This window comes from Nilaparvata lugens, chromosome 2 (assembly GCF_014356525.2).
Source record: "Nilaparvata lugens isolate BPH chromosome 2, ASM1435652v1, whole genome shotgun sequence".
NCBI classification, from domain to species: Eukaryota; Metazoa; Arthropoda; class Insecta; order Hemiptera; family Delphacidae; genus Nilaparvata; species Nilaparvata lugens.
This window is the reverse complement of record NC_052505.1, coordinates 82,247,698-82,262,067: the sequence shown is the minus strand read 5'-3', so window position 1 is coordinate 82,262,067 and position 14,370 is coordinate 82,247,698. Positions and strand designations below refer to the sequence as shown.

The following is a 14,370-nucleotide window of genomic DNA, read 5'->3' as shown; positions in this document are numbered from 1 at the left end:
ATTTATTCAATCATTCAAAATTACACAACTTACAGAAAAGTACCACAGGCTTATAAGCCCAAAACGGTTCCAATTCCAATTATACAACAGTCCAAAATGTAGCTAGGTTATGTGTCACTTGACATTCACTAATTACACACAATTCAAACACACAAAAAATCATTTTAAATTAAATTGAATCAATTAATATTGTCCAATTTCAATTTTTACTAGGGCAGTTACAGTATTTGTTATTCGACCTATGTTATTTAAGTATAAACCAGACCTCCCCTTTCAAAACATAATCAACATAATCTTCTAGGATATTTAGACAAATTGAAATCCATCCAATCTGAGATCCTCACTTAGGTGAGTGTATCCTCACTATTTTTCGTGGTCGACGACGGCATTTATGAACAACCCACATTATACTGATGATAGAATCTCACTAATTGACCGAGCGGAGTGAGGTCTAAGATTCAAGTCGACGGTTTGGCATTTCTCTTAAGTTTAAATGTTTATATGTTCGCATTTACGGCGAAACGCGGTAATAGATTTTCATGAGATTGACAGTATGTTCCTTTTTTCATTGCGCGTCGACGTATATACAAGGTTTTTGGAAATTTTGCATTTCAAGGATAATATAAAAAGAAAAAGGAGCCTCCTTCATACGCCAATATTAGAGTAAAAATCAGACTATAGACTATCATAAATCAGCTGACAAGTGATTACAAAGATGTGTGGAGAAGCCGGTCTATTGCTGTATTTCCATAAGGTCTATAGTTTCAATCAGGTACTTGTGGATGAGAATACTGCGTGAGGTCTACTGTTCACAGAACTACTAGTATGGTACAGACCAACAATAAAAAAATCTAGATAGGCCTACTATTCGAAACACAGATAGTGGAAATGTCCATAGCTGTTTATTGTTTGCAATGTCAAAATGATCATTAAGCTTGTTTTTTGAACCAAGATAATTTCCAGTCGTTAGGGTATGACCTAGCAGTGGTTTCATAGAGTTCCATTGTAAATTTGATTGTTACCAAAATCAAAAAGGACAACTCATGTTTTATTCATATGTAACCCGATGTAACGAATATTCATTTGAAATTCCAATTTGAATGTTATTTGTTGATTTTAATCAAAATGTAGCTAGATGATTCCAATTAGAGACTTCAAAATGCACGTCATGTGATGCATGCATTGTGCACATGGGAGTGTCTCAGTTCTTCTGGATTTCAGTGCATCCAGCCTATAAAATTAGATGGACGTTACCTGGAAGCTCTTTTTCAATATTTTTAAAAGGCAAAATGATATTCTAGGTTCTTGCTTTTGAATGGAAACAATATGTTGATTTGAAATGCTTTGATGATTTTATATTACAAACACAAAGAACGAAAAAAAGGATGATTAGAAACACAAGTTGAAATGAAAATGAATGTCATCCACTTTTTTATGAAGAGTGAGGGTGTTGGCTTCTGAAATTCGTTCGATACGCGCTTCTAGTTGGAGTGAAAAGGAAATCTATACTATTTATATGCAGGTCAATGATTCTAATTTAATAGTAGTATTTCCATGGCCTGATGAATATTTTACGATGCTACAGAGACTTTTTAATAAGCTTATCGACCAGCAGCGCAACGACACGCTGGCAATAACGCCGAATAATATAATGTCTTTTCTCCTTTTGTAGCCTACTATATACCAATGTCAACAGAAATATTTCCACTTCAAATAAGTAACTGAAAAATATCAGGGCAAACATAATGTTGGATTATTGCAATCTGACGATTTCTGATGAATAGGTTACAACTATTGTGATAAATTAATAATGGTCTTTTGACTCAACTCAAATCAGCTCAAATGAGTGTTTGTGCTTTTAAAACCGATTTGATGTTGTCAAAGTTACTAGTTTATCAAAAATTGTTTCGGTTGTTACAATCAATCTCTAGTAAGCTGGGAGCTTGAACTTTGAGCAGCATAATAGTAGGGGAGCCCTACGATTGGCCATTAGCTGTCGACCAATAAATGGTAAGCTCTATTGCCATTGGCCACGACTCACAACACACCAAAGTATTCCAAATATGGTCATGAGAACCGTTAAACAACAGCCAATAAAGATGAACTCAGTAACTGGAAAACCAAACGGATAAGATAAGGAAGAATGAGAGAATATCCTTTTCCTACAGTAACCTTGAAGAGTGACCATTCCTGCACTGATTACAGAACGCAAAGAATTACTTTTCCGCTCAAGTGCGCAAAGTGTTACTTTGCGTACTCTTAATACTTGCATATTATCTTGCAGCCATCCCATCAGCTGTTTCATTGTTGGCGCGTATTTTGAATGCGAATTTGTTCTATCTATATTGTTTATGATTTTCAAATAAATAAAAATGAGACTTCATTGAATGATAAATTTTGAATATTATTAATTTCTACATTTTCAAATAATATTTTTTCTTTCATAAATTGATTGGTTAAAAAATTATTTATGAATTAGGATTTACTCAAATTATTCAAATTTTCGAATTAATTGAATTTATTTATTTTTAATTTGAATAAATTATCGATTATTATTTTCAATTGGATTATTAAGTTTAAAATAAATTAAGTTGTTATCAATAACATAATGATAACCAACATTTGAGGATTTCAGCCATCATTTTACACATAATCAACCACTTCCATATTAAATGGTAACTGTAGGAAGAATTGAATGTAAAATACATGCGCAAAGTTCCTCTGCTGCACTCAAGAAACCATTCCGCCCTCGCCTACGGCTCGTGCGTAAACGTTTCTTTCGGTGCAGCTAACTGTCACTTTGCGCACTAGTTGCACAAATAACTATTTTTACTTACATACAACTATTCATTTAAAAATAATACAGTTGAACTTGATTCTGACCCTTATAATTCGTAGTGGAAGCTCGGTCCCTTGAAAAACCCGTAATCACATTACAGTATTTTTTTTTACAACGGTAATCCCTTGAAAAAATTGTTTTTCAATCAGTGAAAAATCTGTAAAGTTCTTTTTTTCATTTCTCCATCCATAATTGGAGGAGAAGATATTATTCGGCCTAAATGTAGGCCCACTATGATTATTACTAAATAAATCTCTATACATTAATGCAGTCATCAACCGGAAATTACATGGACAGTCAATGTGCCAGACGAAATATTATTGTCTATAGACAAAGTATTCAGTTCAATCACAGAGTGAACATATCTACTCTGATCAATTACACAGAGTGTAACATCTTCACAGAGTGAAGATAGCTTGATAGACAAGGATAGTAGCAGTTAATCAAATACTGCATTATTACGTAGACCTCATTATAGTCTGTGGTCACATATCAGTATCTCAGTTTATCACATGTGTTTGATCAGTAACTCTCAGTCAGGCAAGTAATCAGAGTAGACATCAGCTACAGAGGTCAATCTATGGCAGAACAAGAGTTCCGAGTGTGACATCATAATGTCAGACATGAACTGAGCTTCCCAGGGGACTCTCCATCTAATAGTGCATCTATGACACCATTACTGCTACTAAATGAATGAGGCCTCCCACTCCACTGGTCTGACTCATTAGCCACAGTTCATTCTAATCAGTTGAGGGCATACACAAAATGAAGCACCATCCTATTCTATGAACTTTTTGTTGACCGAGCGAAGTGAGGTCCAAGATTCAAGTCGACGGTTTGGCATTTCTCTTAATGTTTAAAATGTTCATATGTTGCGCATTTACGGCGAAACGCGGTAATAGATTTTCATGAAATTTGATAGGTATGTTCCTTTTCAAATTGCGCGTCGACGTATATATTTACAAGGTTTTTGGAGATTTTGCATTTCAAGGATAATATAAAAGGAAAAAGGAGCCTCCTTCATACGTCAAAATTAGAGTAAAAATCAGACAATAGAATTATTCATCATAAATCAGCTGTCGAGTTGACTATAATTGCATGCTATGACGCATGCAATTCAATATGCAAGTCAGCTGAGCTTTAGTGTTTACAAGTTTGTGTTTCTTGAATGGTTCCAAATTTTCTTAAATAACTCAATATTATTCGTTAAAAGTGGCTATTGAGTGGAATATTTCTAATTAATTTATTATTCAAGCAATCTAAATTCAAAATTTATAGTTTTTATATTTATTTTGGACTAAAATTTTATAAAAATTGTACACGTGAAATTATAACCTTATCTTGGACTTTGTCACTTATAAATTTGGAAGAAAAATAGCACAAGGACTGACTACCTTATTATTTCAGCTTTCAATGTTATTAATTAGTGTCATTTGCATTGTAAATAATTAAAAATATCTCAATGTAACTTGTAAAAATTACAAACTGTGTAGACTATAAATCGCATGCCTCATTGAATGCAATTTTTCTGCACTATTGAATAGGATGCAAAGAATTTATAACTGCTCGTCTGGGCGCCTAATGTGGTCACGTTTATAAGGCAGTGGATAAAGATAGAATAGCGATGCGATTCTCTGCATTAAGCATTATATTTCTACACTGTCAAAACATAATTGACATCGTTGTGGACCTAGAAAAGGATAGTACAACGACTCTGTCGAATGATGGACAAGGATAGCTAAACCAAAGTTGATCAAATACTGTCATTACAACGTGGACCTCACTATAGATGTCTTCTGGTTTTCTCGCGCTAAATGATAATTAAATCTTGTGTAAGCATGATCTGATCAAATAAATAGTTAGTGTATCAGTGTGGATTTGCTTATGGTTTGGGACGTCGTTATAACTGCGTGAGGTCTACTGTTCACAGAACTACTAGTGTAGTTCAGAAGTTGAAATTGTGGTAATTATTCATATTGAATGAAAAAGACTAAGGAATTGTCAAAAACCATTGATTTATTGATACTTAGAAGACCGGTTTCGTTATTAACCATTGTCAATCTCCGATAAACTTAAACTAAATACAAGAGCAGCAGATTTATACTAGTAGGCGAGTACTGCTATTGGCAGAGCATGTATGCCTGCCATTGGCCCAGCTAGACAGTCTCCTCCCACTCAACGGTATGACAAATTGGCGGCTTAAGCAACAGAATCGCAATGATAACAAAATTTACTATTCTATGAATTTGAGGGTCATCCTTCAATTTGTGATAATGACCATGGATGATTTGAGCGAATAAGATCAAGCACCAAATAAAAATGGGAGTAGACATTGTATTCCATTTGTGTGGAATTCAAAGGCAGACTACCAACAACATTTTAGAAATTTGAAAAAGTGGGAAGAAAACAGGACAATTTCAAACCATGGACCCGTATCACTGATGCTTTGTAATACAAGGCCTACCATTACAGGACATAACTAAAATTTCTTTAGTATCTGAATACGTGGCCTTGGCTCTCTCGGTGGATGGATGACTGGCTTGAAGCCAGCTGCACTCACTGAGCCTAATGGACTTCGGAATCAGTTTGATCCAGGCACAGAATAAGGGAACCAAGTGTTTCTTGGTTTCCAAGAAACCAAGTAAGTGTTCTTCACTCCGTGATCCAGGTGTTTTGGGACACACCTAAATTGTGTGGGAGAATCTATAAGAAGGAAGAATTTTAAGCAAAAACGGAGATAGGGAGTCGGTTCCTGAATCCCAATATACTAAAGTTGGTATACGATGCCAGAGTGAGTCTCCAAGGCTACGAGGAAATTCACTGATATTTGAAATAACTATACTGCACTCTCATTTTGTATCAATTTTTGAATTGATTAATACTCTAATTATTCATCTACTCATCAAATGTTGAGATGCTAGAAATGATCAAAAATGTTTTTAGCAAGGATTGAACGAGAAAGCAATTATCATTATTGATCGGAAGAAGCTGATGTTTGAAAGAAGAAGAAAAATAGAAGAAGAAGAAAAAGAAGAAGAAAAGAAGAAGAAGAAGAAGAAAGAAGAAGAAGAAACAGAAGAAGAAGAAGAAGAAGAAGAAAGAAGAGAAGAAAAAAGAGAAGAAGAAGAAGAAGAAGAAGAAGAAGAAAAAGAAGAAGAAGAAGAAGAGAAGAAGAAGAGAAGAGAAGAAGAGAAGAAGAAAGAAGAAGAAGAAGAAGAAGAGAAGAAAAAGAAGAGAAGAAGAAGAAGAAGAATAAAAGAAGAAAAGAAGAAAAAGAAGAAGAAGAAGAAGAGAAGAAGAGAAGACGAAGAAGAAGAAGAAGAAAGAAGAAAGAAGAAGAGAAGAAGAAGAGAAGAAGAAGAGAAGAAGAAGAAAAGAGAAGAGAAGAGAAGAAGAAGAAGAAAGAAGAGAAGAAGAAGAAGAAGAGAAGAAGAAGAGGAGAAGAAGAAGAAGAAGAAGAAAGAAGAAGAAGAGAAAGAAGAAGAAGAAGAGAGGAAGAAGAAAAAGAAGAAGAGGAAAAGAAGAAGGAAGAAGAAAGAAGAAGAAGAAAAGAAGAAGGAAAAAAGAGAGAAGAAAGAAGAAGAAGAAGAGAAGAAGAAGAAGAGAAGAAGAAGAAGAAGAAGTAGAAAAAGAAGAAGAAGGAGAAGAAGAAGAAGAGAAGAAGAAGAAGAAAGAAGAAGAAGAAGAAGAAGAAAAAAGAAGAAAGAAGAAATAAAGGAAAAAAGAGAAGAAAAAGAAAGAAGAAGAAGAGAAGAAGAAGAAAAAAAAAAGGAAAGGAGAAGAAGAAGAAGAAGGAGAAAAGAAGAGGAAAAAAAGAAAAGAAGAAGAGAGAGAAGAAAAAGAGAAGAAAAGAGATGAAAAGAAAAAAAAGAAGAAGAGAGGAGAAGAAGAAAAGGAAGGAAAAGAAGAAGAAAAGAAGAAGAAGAAGAAGAAAAGAAGAGAAAAAAGAGAAGAAGAGAGAAAGAGAGAAGAAAAAGAAAAAGAAGAAGAAGAGAAGAAGAAGAAAAAGAAGAAGAAGAAGAAGAGAAAAAGCGAGAAGAAGAAGAAGAAAAGAAGAAAAGAAGATGAAGAAGAAGAAAAGAAGAAGAAAAGAAGAAAGAAGACGAAAAAGAAAAAGAAAAGAAGAAGAAAAGAGGAAAGAAGAAAAGAAGAAGAAGATAAAAGAAAAAGAAGAAGCAAGAAAAGAAAAAGAAAAAAAGAAGAAAAGAAGAAAAGAAGAGAGAAGAAAGAAGAAAAAGAAAGAAAAGAAGAGAAGAAGACAAAAGAAAAAGAAGAAGATGAAGAAGAAGAAAAAGAAGAGAGATGAAGAAGAAGAAAAGGAAAAGGAAAAGAAGAAGAATATAATATAAAGTTGAAGAAGATGTTCGAAAGAAGCTGATCGAACGTTAGATTAGTGAACTTTATTTCGATTAGATATTCGAGAAGATGAAATAAATAAAGATGTCCCAAATCTCTACAGTGATGATTACTGAAAATGTGGGATGAAAAATAGGAATAACATGAAAGGATACAGTTGTCCTGTGGGAAGCAATACAGAAGATCCAAATATTCAAGAAAGGGGGCAGTTTTGAGCTAGGCCTGTTGGTCCTTTTATGATCATGTGAATGATTCCAGTATAGTTGAGTGTAAAATAAATTAATAGAAGTATGCGAATGTATTTGAAAATCTTGAATAAGAAATATAGTCAATCAATGGAAATGGGAACCATAGAAAAATCCACACCACTTGTCGTATGATATCTTAAGTTGGGAAGGTGTAATTATGAAGGTGCGTTTTGATTCAAGCTGCGTTTACACCAGAGTTAATAACACAAGTTTTTAACATTTTTGTTATCAACTGATGTTAGTCTAATTATAAAAGTTAATAACATCATGTTGAGTTGCGTTTACACCGGAGTTTATAACATGAGTTATTAATAAAAAGTTGTCAACTTGACTGAATCGACAAAAAATTCTCTTGAAAAAGTTGATAACTTGTGTTTTCGACAGTAAATTCTTTGTTATCAACAAGATTTATGTTATCCATCGAGAGTCGGTAACTTTTGTTAATAACAGATTACTATCTTCCCCACAACCCCCTCGCCAAGCATCCCTACCCTACAAATACAGCTGTTTCCTAATAACTACAGCTGCAGACAAAACACGTGACAAAGTTATTAACTTCTGTTGATAACAAAACTAGCAGGCAAAAGAAAATGTTATTAACTTATGTTGAAAACTTTTGTTTTAAACTCTGGTGTAAACTCATTATAATTTATTTACTTAGATCAGATGAAGATCATTATTTTAATGATCACACACATGTTTCAATTCAAATTTGGAGACAATTTTTGCTTTTTCTCAGCTGTTATATCATATGAATAGTCTCGTTAAATGAATTCATATGGAAGTCAATAATATTGGTAACAAGATCTTGTTAATAACAAGGAATTTTCTGTTAGAAACATGAGTTATCAACTTTTGTCAAGATAAATTTTTGACGATTCAGTCAAGTTAATAACTCGTGTTTTTAACTCCGGTGTAAACGCAGCTTTAGACGTTTTTCATAGAATACGATTGAAGAGGTTTTTCATCAAAACAATTTCTCCTCATATCTAATATTTCGTGGAACATTTCCTCTTGAATCGCAAACTCTGAAACATTCCAGTGGAATTAATTCCTCCCTACAATTTAATCAAACACTTCATGATCATTCTTAGCAATACTCCATTATACAACACTCCCATCATTAGATTCCAGGATGAATTCAAAAGATGAAAACTTTCAATGATTTATTCATGTCAAATCGTTGAGGACTGTTGACTATGATTATATAGACTACTGTATATATTTTTGTGTAGTTGAGAAGTTGATATTGTGGTAATTATTCATATTGAATGAAAAAGACTAAGAAATTGTCAAAAAACCACTGATTTATTGATAATTAGAAAGACCGGTTTCGGTTATTACACCATTGTCAATCTCTGATAAACTAAAAAACTTTTTCCGGTCTTTCTAATTATCAATAAATCAGTGGTTTTTTGACAATTTCTTAGTCTTTTTCATTCAATATACTGTATACATTATTGAATGGCATCCTTTCTTGGATATAAAAACTCTCCAATATAATTAATATAATTATTATTAAAGTTTTTCAGTACTAATATTTATTATTCACTTTCGACCATGGTATTCCATGCTATCATGTACAAGTGGAGTGGATAGATAGTATTCATATAAATAAATACTTTCCCGAATATAACTCAATAAGTTGTCGCTATGTTTCCGAATCGTACCTCACTGATGAACATCACCGTTAGGAATATCACCATGAAATTCATTATGGAGGCGTCATTATGAAGAAGAATATCAACATTATAATAGTAGGCTAAGAACTAGTTGGATAAAAGTGGAGGAAATATCAAATAAAGAGCAAAATAGCAGAACGTTCACGCAATCAGTTTCAGGGAGTATTTTTCTGAAACTGATCCAGATGATAATTGGGTTGAAAATCCCTTCTGCCACTCAAGATATAGGTAAGATTCGCGGGCTCACGGAAAAATCAACTTGTGGATTTTTCCAGTTGTAGTGCAAATGAAAAACAATTTTTCATTGATAATAACTCGATCTTGGTAGACTTTTGGACAACAGCACGAAAATACTATGAAGAGCTTGGAGAAGAGGCATTTAGATTAATCCTTTCCTTTGCAACGACTTACCGTTGTGAACAAGCATTTTCATCAATGTGCTTTATTAAAAACAAGTTCAGAAATCGACTCGACATGCGGTCAGATTTTAGAGTGAATGTGTCTAGTATGGAGGCTGATATTTCAACAATAATGGACTTGAAGAAAAAATCCAACTCATCTCATTGAACAATAGTGATATTTATTACAACGTATTTAAGCAGATGTACCGTACAAGGATCGTATTCTCAATATCGAAACCAAGTTAGTCGAACGATTTCCATACTGATTTTACAATAATAATAATTTTACAGTAATAATAATGTAACACGAAAACTATTATGATAAATGCACTCAAAAACGTATGAATCTCAAGTTTTTCAAATATTATTCTGAACGTACCGTAAATTAAATAATGATGATCAATAATTAAAAATCTGGTGTGGTACACTCACACAACTTTTCTTGCTCATTGAACTGTAAGCCCCATTCTCAAACGAAAATAATTTAGAGGAATAACATAATGACGATTGGCGGCAACATATTATTTGAAATTACGATCAGACTTTCTGTATATGTGTATATATAATTGTTTTCAGAGTACTTTTTCCTTTGTGTAAATTGTGAAATTCGATGATTTTTTTTAAAAGTCGTCAAAACAGCTGTTCTACAGATGAAATATCTCGACTATGTGTTCTTTTTATAAACTGCTCTACCTACCTACCTCATGCACAAGAAGGAGGTTATTAAGTCCATTTCTCAAGGATGGGGTGGACCCCACATTAGTTTCCCAGAAAGGAGACTCATGCCAGTTGATAGAGCTGATAAATAACTATACAGGATAAGAATTTGAAAAAATCGGTCAAGTCATTTTTGAGAAAATCGAGAAAAACATGGTTTTTTAGTAATCATCCGCCGTTTTTCTCAAGAATATTACGGAGCTCCTGCAATTTTCCCAGAAATGAGACTCATGTCAGTTGATAGGGCTTATAAATAGCTATCCATTGTGTAAATTTGAAGAAAATCGTTTGAGCCGTTTTCGAGAAAACCGTGAAAAACATTGTTTTTTAGTAATTATCCGCCATTTTGAGTTCAATTTTATTGAATTTCTTATTATTGGATCCTCATGGTATGAGGACCTTAAGTTTAAAATGTCAAGTCAATCGGTTGATTAGGAATGGAGTTATAGGTTATAGTGTTCACAGACACACACATACACACACACACACCACACACACACACCACACACACACACACACACACACACACACACACACACACACACACACACACACACACACACACACACATACAGACCAACATCCAAAATCATGTTTTGGTTTTAGGGGACCTTGAAACGTATAGAAAACTTGAAATTAGGGTACCTTAATTTTTTTTGTAAAGCAATACTTTCCTTACCTATGGTAATATGGCAAGGATAGTAAAATACTGCCTACATTATTCTTGAAATGTCAACTTCTTCTCGTTATCGAATTGAGTCTGATGCAATTGGAAATAATATTAAACTGGCTCTTCCTAATTGCACTATGAAGTTTAAATAATATTCTGACAACCTTTTAAAGATGGAATGAATGGATGATAATGAATGGATTATATACAGGCATATAATATATATTTTTTCACTCTGTTATTTCATCAGATTAGATTAGCTCTATACTTATTACTATTGAGAGTGTTGTGGGGGGGGGAGTGCTGGTGGTAGATGAAAATATTTGTATAACTGTGCATTTAAGAAGTAGTGGGGGTCCGCATAAATATAATAAATGGATGAGGGGGTCCTTGGGAAAATTTTGATGGGAACCCTAATTAAGCGAGTTGAAAAAGGAAAGTGGAGAGTGAGATATGGAATGGAATTGCTAGCTTACTCATACTTGACTGAAGAAATTGTTTGCTTTACAGACGCCAATTGCAATCAATTCCGTCTGGACTTTTATTTGACAAACAGATTACTGAAAAGACGTAGACTATTTTTAATTTTTTATTCATTCTTTACAGACCGCAATAGCTGTAGACTATCATTCTATTCTATACAGACTTCATAATTATTGGTAGACATCAGACTGTGCAGGCTTATCTCTATTTATATTCTAGGAAGAAAGCATAATTCTTCTATTGAGTGCTTGTTTATATAAGATAAATGCTTGAATGATAGTGAATGCTTGTATTCAATCTCCAATGCCAGAGCTTGAATTATTTCTAGGCTGTAGATGCCCTTGACGATCAATATTATGTTTATTTTTTACCAGAATCAATGGAAAAAAAGATACATGGAATGACAATAAACAGCGTTAGCTGCAAGACAGATTTAGGAGCCAACGGGAACTAGGCATAACTGAGTAATGGTAGTTCTGTCCTTGAACTCATGTTGAAAATATTATTTCTTTTTCAATCTTTTTATACTTCTAGTATTTTCAATCTTTTTATATTTTCTTTTTATACTTATAGGAAAAGGCACAACAGGCAGATACCTGAAACTGTATTTTTAAAATTAATATTGCACTACAAATTAAAATTTAGATTATGAATATATTTATGCGGTGTCTAAAATGTATTATTTCACTCATGATTCATTATGACTCATATCATAATTCTTTCTTCTTCTTCTCTTCTCTTCTCTTCTTCTATTCTTCTTCTTCTTCTTCTTCTTCTTCTTCTTCTTCTTCTTCTTCTCTTCTTCTTCTTCTCTTCTTCTTCTCGTCTTCTTCTTTCTTCTTCGTCTTCTTCTTCTTCTTCTCTTCTTCTTCTTCTTCTTCTTCTTCTTCTTCTTCTTCGTCTTCTTTTTTCTTATTCTTCTTTTCTTCTTCTTCTTTCTTCTTCTCTTCTCTTCTTCTTCTTCTTATTCTTCTTCTTCTTCTTCTTCTTCTTCTCTTCTCTTATTCTTCTTCTTCTTATACTTCTTCTCTTCAGGCTTCATTGCCTGTTCCGGTCTTTGAAATAGCCTTATGAAAATCAATGTTTTAAATCAAAATGTATCTTTATAGTCTCCTCTAGTTTCGAGACCACATTTTCCTTGGTCTTCCAACGTCTCATTGACCTGCTGGTCTGTAACTAAGCAGTTCACAGGCGATGTTCATGCTATTTTTATAATATCTGTATTTTTCACAGAAGCAGTAAGATACAGATAAAAGAAGCATAGCATCAGCTGATGACAAGTGAAATGCGCGTGTTTATGGCGCATGAGTCTGTACGCACAAACCTATTTACGCTTCTTATAAAATTATAAAATTAATTATTACGCTGAAACAAATTATATTGAAGGAGATTTAAGAAGTTGAGCTGAGATATGGGATGCTAACAGTCAGTTGCGATACCCGATACGCTTATTTTAATATTATGTTGTGTATTAAACTGTATGACGATTTATTGTGATGTTATTTTCATAATAACCAGTGGCAAGTATGAATGGATGAAATAAACGAACAATGTTGTACAGCATGTAAGAAATTGAGTTGAGGATACCAACCGATGGCATGAGCTGATCAGTTGCGTCACCATACGTTTAGTAATATTATTATAATTAAACGAACAATATTATACACTTGTAAGAAATTAATTTGAGGTTACTAACCGATGGCATGAGCTGATCAGTTGCGTCACCATACGTTTAGTAATATTATTATAATTAAAAAACGAACAATATTATAGGCCTACACTTGTAAGAAATTAATTTGAGGTTACTAGCCGATGGCATGAGCTGATCAGTTGCGTCACCATACGTTTAGTAATATTATTATAATTAAACGAACAATATTATACACTTGTAAGAAATTAATTTGAGGTTACTAACCGATGGCATGAGCTGATCGGTGCTGCGAACACGGGTTACCCTGTTCTTGTAAAGGTGCTTTTTGACGAAGCGCTCGACCGGCTGGTTGAACTTCATGAAGGAGACATAGGCCAGGTAGAAGGAGAAGAGCACGGCAGCCTCATACCAGTGGATGTGGTTGTCGCGGAAGAAGATGATGAGTGTAATGAGGGAGATTGAGTAGAAGGAGCAGTCGCGGAACAGGGGCCACCAGGTGAGCGTGAGGACGGTTCGCGAGAACAGCGCGCACATGCCGATCACGAACAGGATGTTGAAGACGGCAGAGCCGACGATGGTACCGATGCCGACGTCGTCGAACGACACGAACACGCCGATTACGCTCGTGAACAGCTCGGGTGCCGATCCTCCGGCCGCCATGAACGTCGCACCTGCCACATCCTCAGCGATGTCGAGTTTCTCGATGACCACGTCCAACGCCGGCACGAAGAACTCGTCACACACAATCGCCAGCGCCACGAACATGTACACAAGCCGATAATGTGCACAATCACGGCCCCCTGCGTCGCTGCTCCATCGTGAAAATGTCCTCGGGGGAGAGCGGTCCTTCTCGGGCACATGGTCGGTGACAGTCTCGTTGGAGGTGGTGAGGTTGGCGGCTGCAGCTGCCTCGTCTGGCAGCACCCCGAACGCCAGCTGCCCGCTGCACAGCAGAAGCAGCGCCACACGCGGCCACATCCTGCCTCGAAACTGCCTCGCTGCTGCCGGCCGAAAGCAGCACAGCTCGACTGAACGCACGCCCACCTATCGCCACCCAGCGCCACCCTCCCGCAAGCAAATTTCCCTCCGCCGACACCGTTTTCCCACCACCACAATACTCTACAACTACATCAATAAATAAACAAACATTTACACTCAATAATCGAGTAATCAGTCTACAACCCCTTTAAAGCATTAACACCTTTAAAACTACATAGAGGAACACATACGGTCATTTTGACCGATAAGCTCATATTTAGACTTTTATAGCTTTTCGTCTCGTTTTGAAGATTTTTTTCATGAATATATCATCAAGGATCAATG

At 34.8% G+C, this 14,370-nt stretch overlaps 1 protein-coding gene across 1 annotated transcript in view; it reads right to left on the bottom strand.

The window, feature by feature from the left end:
* LOC111045659 (sodium/potassium/calcium exchanger Nckx30C) overlaps positions 1–14,025 on the bottom strand; it is a gene marked incomplete in the record, with an annotated part of 193,805 nt that extends 179,780 nt beyond the window's left edge. Inside the window, 1 exon segment of the mRNA XM_039420220.1 lies at positions 13,312–14,025. Within this exon segment, the coding sequence (XP_039276154.1) occupies positions 13,312–14,025 (714 nt within the window).
* Positions 14,026–14,370: the final 345 nt, after the last annotated feature.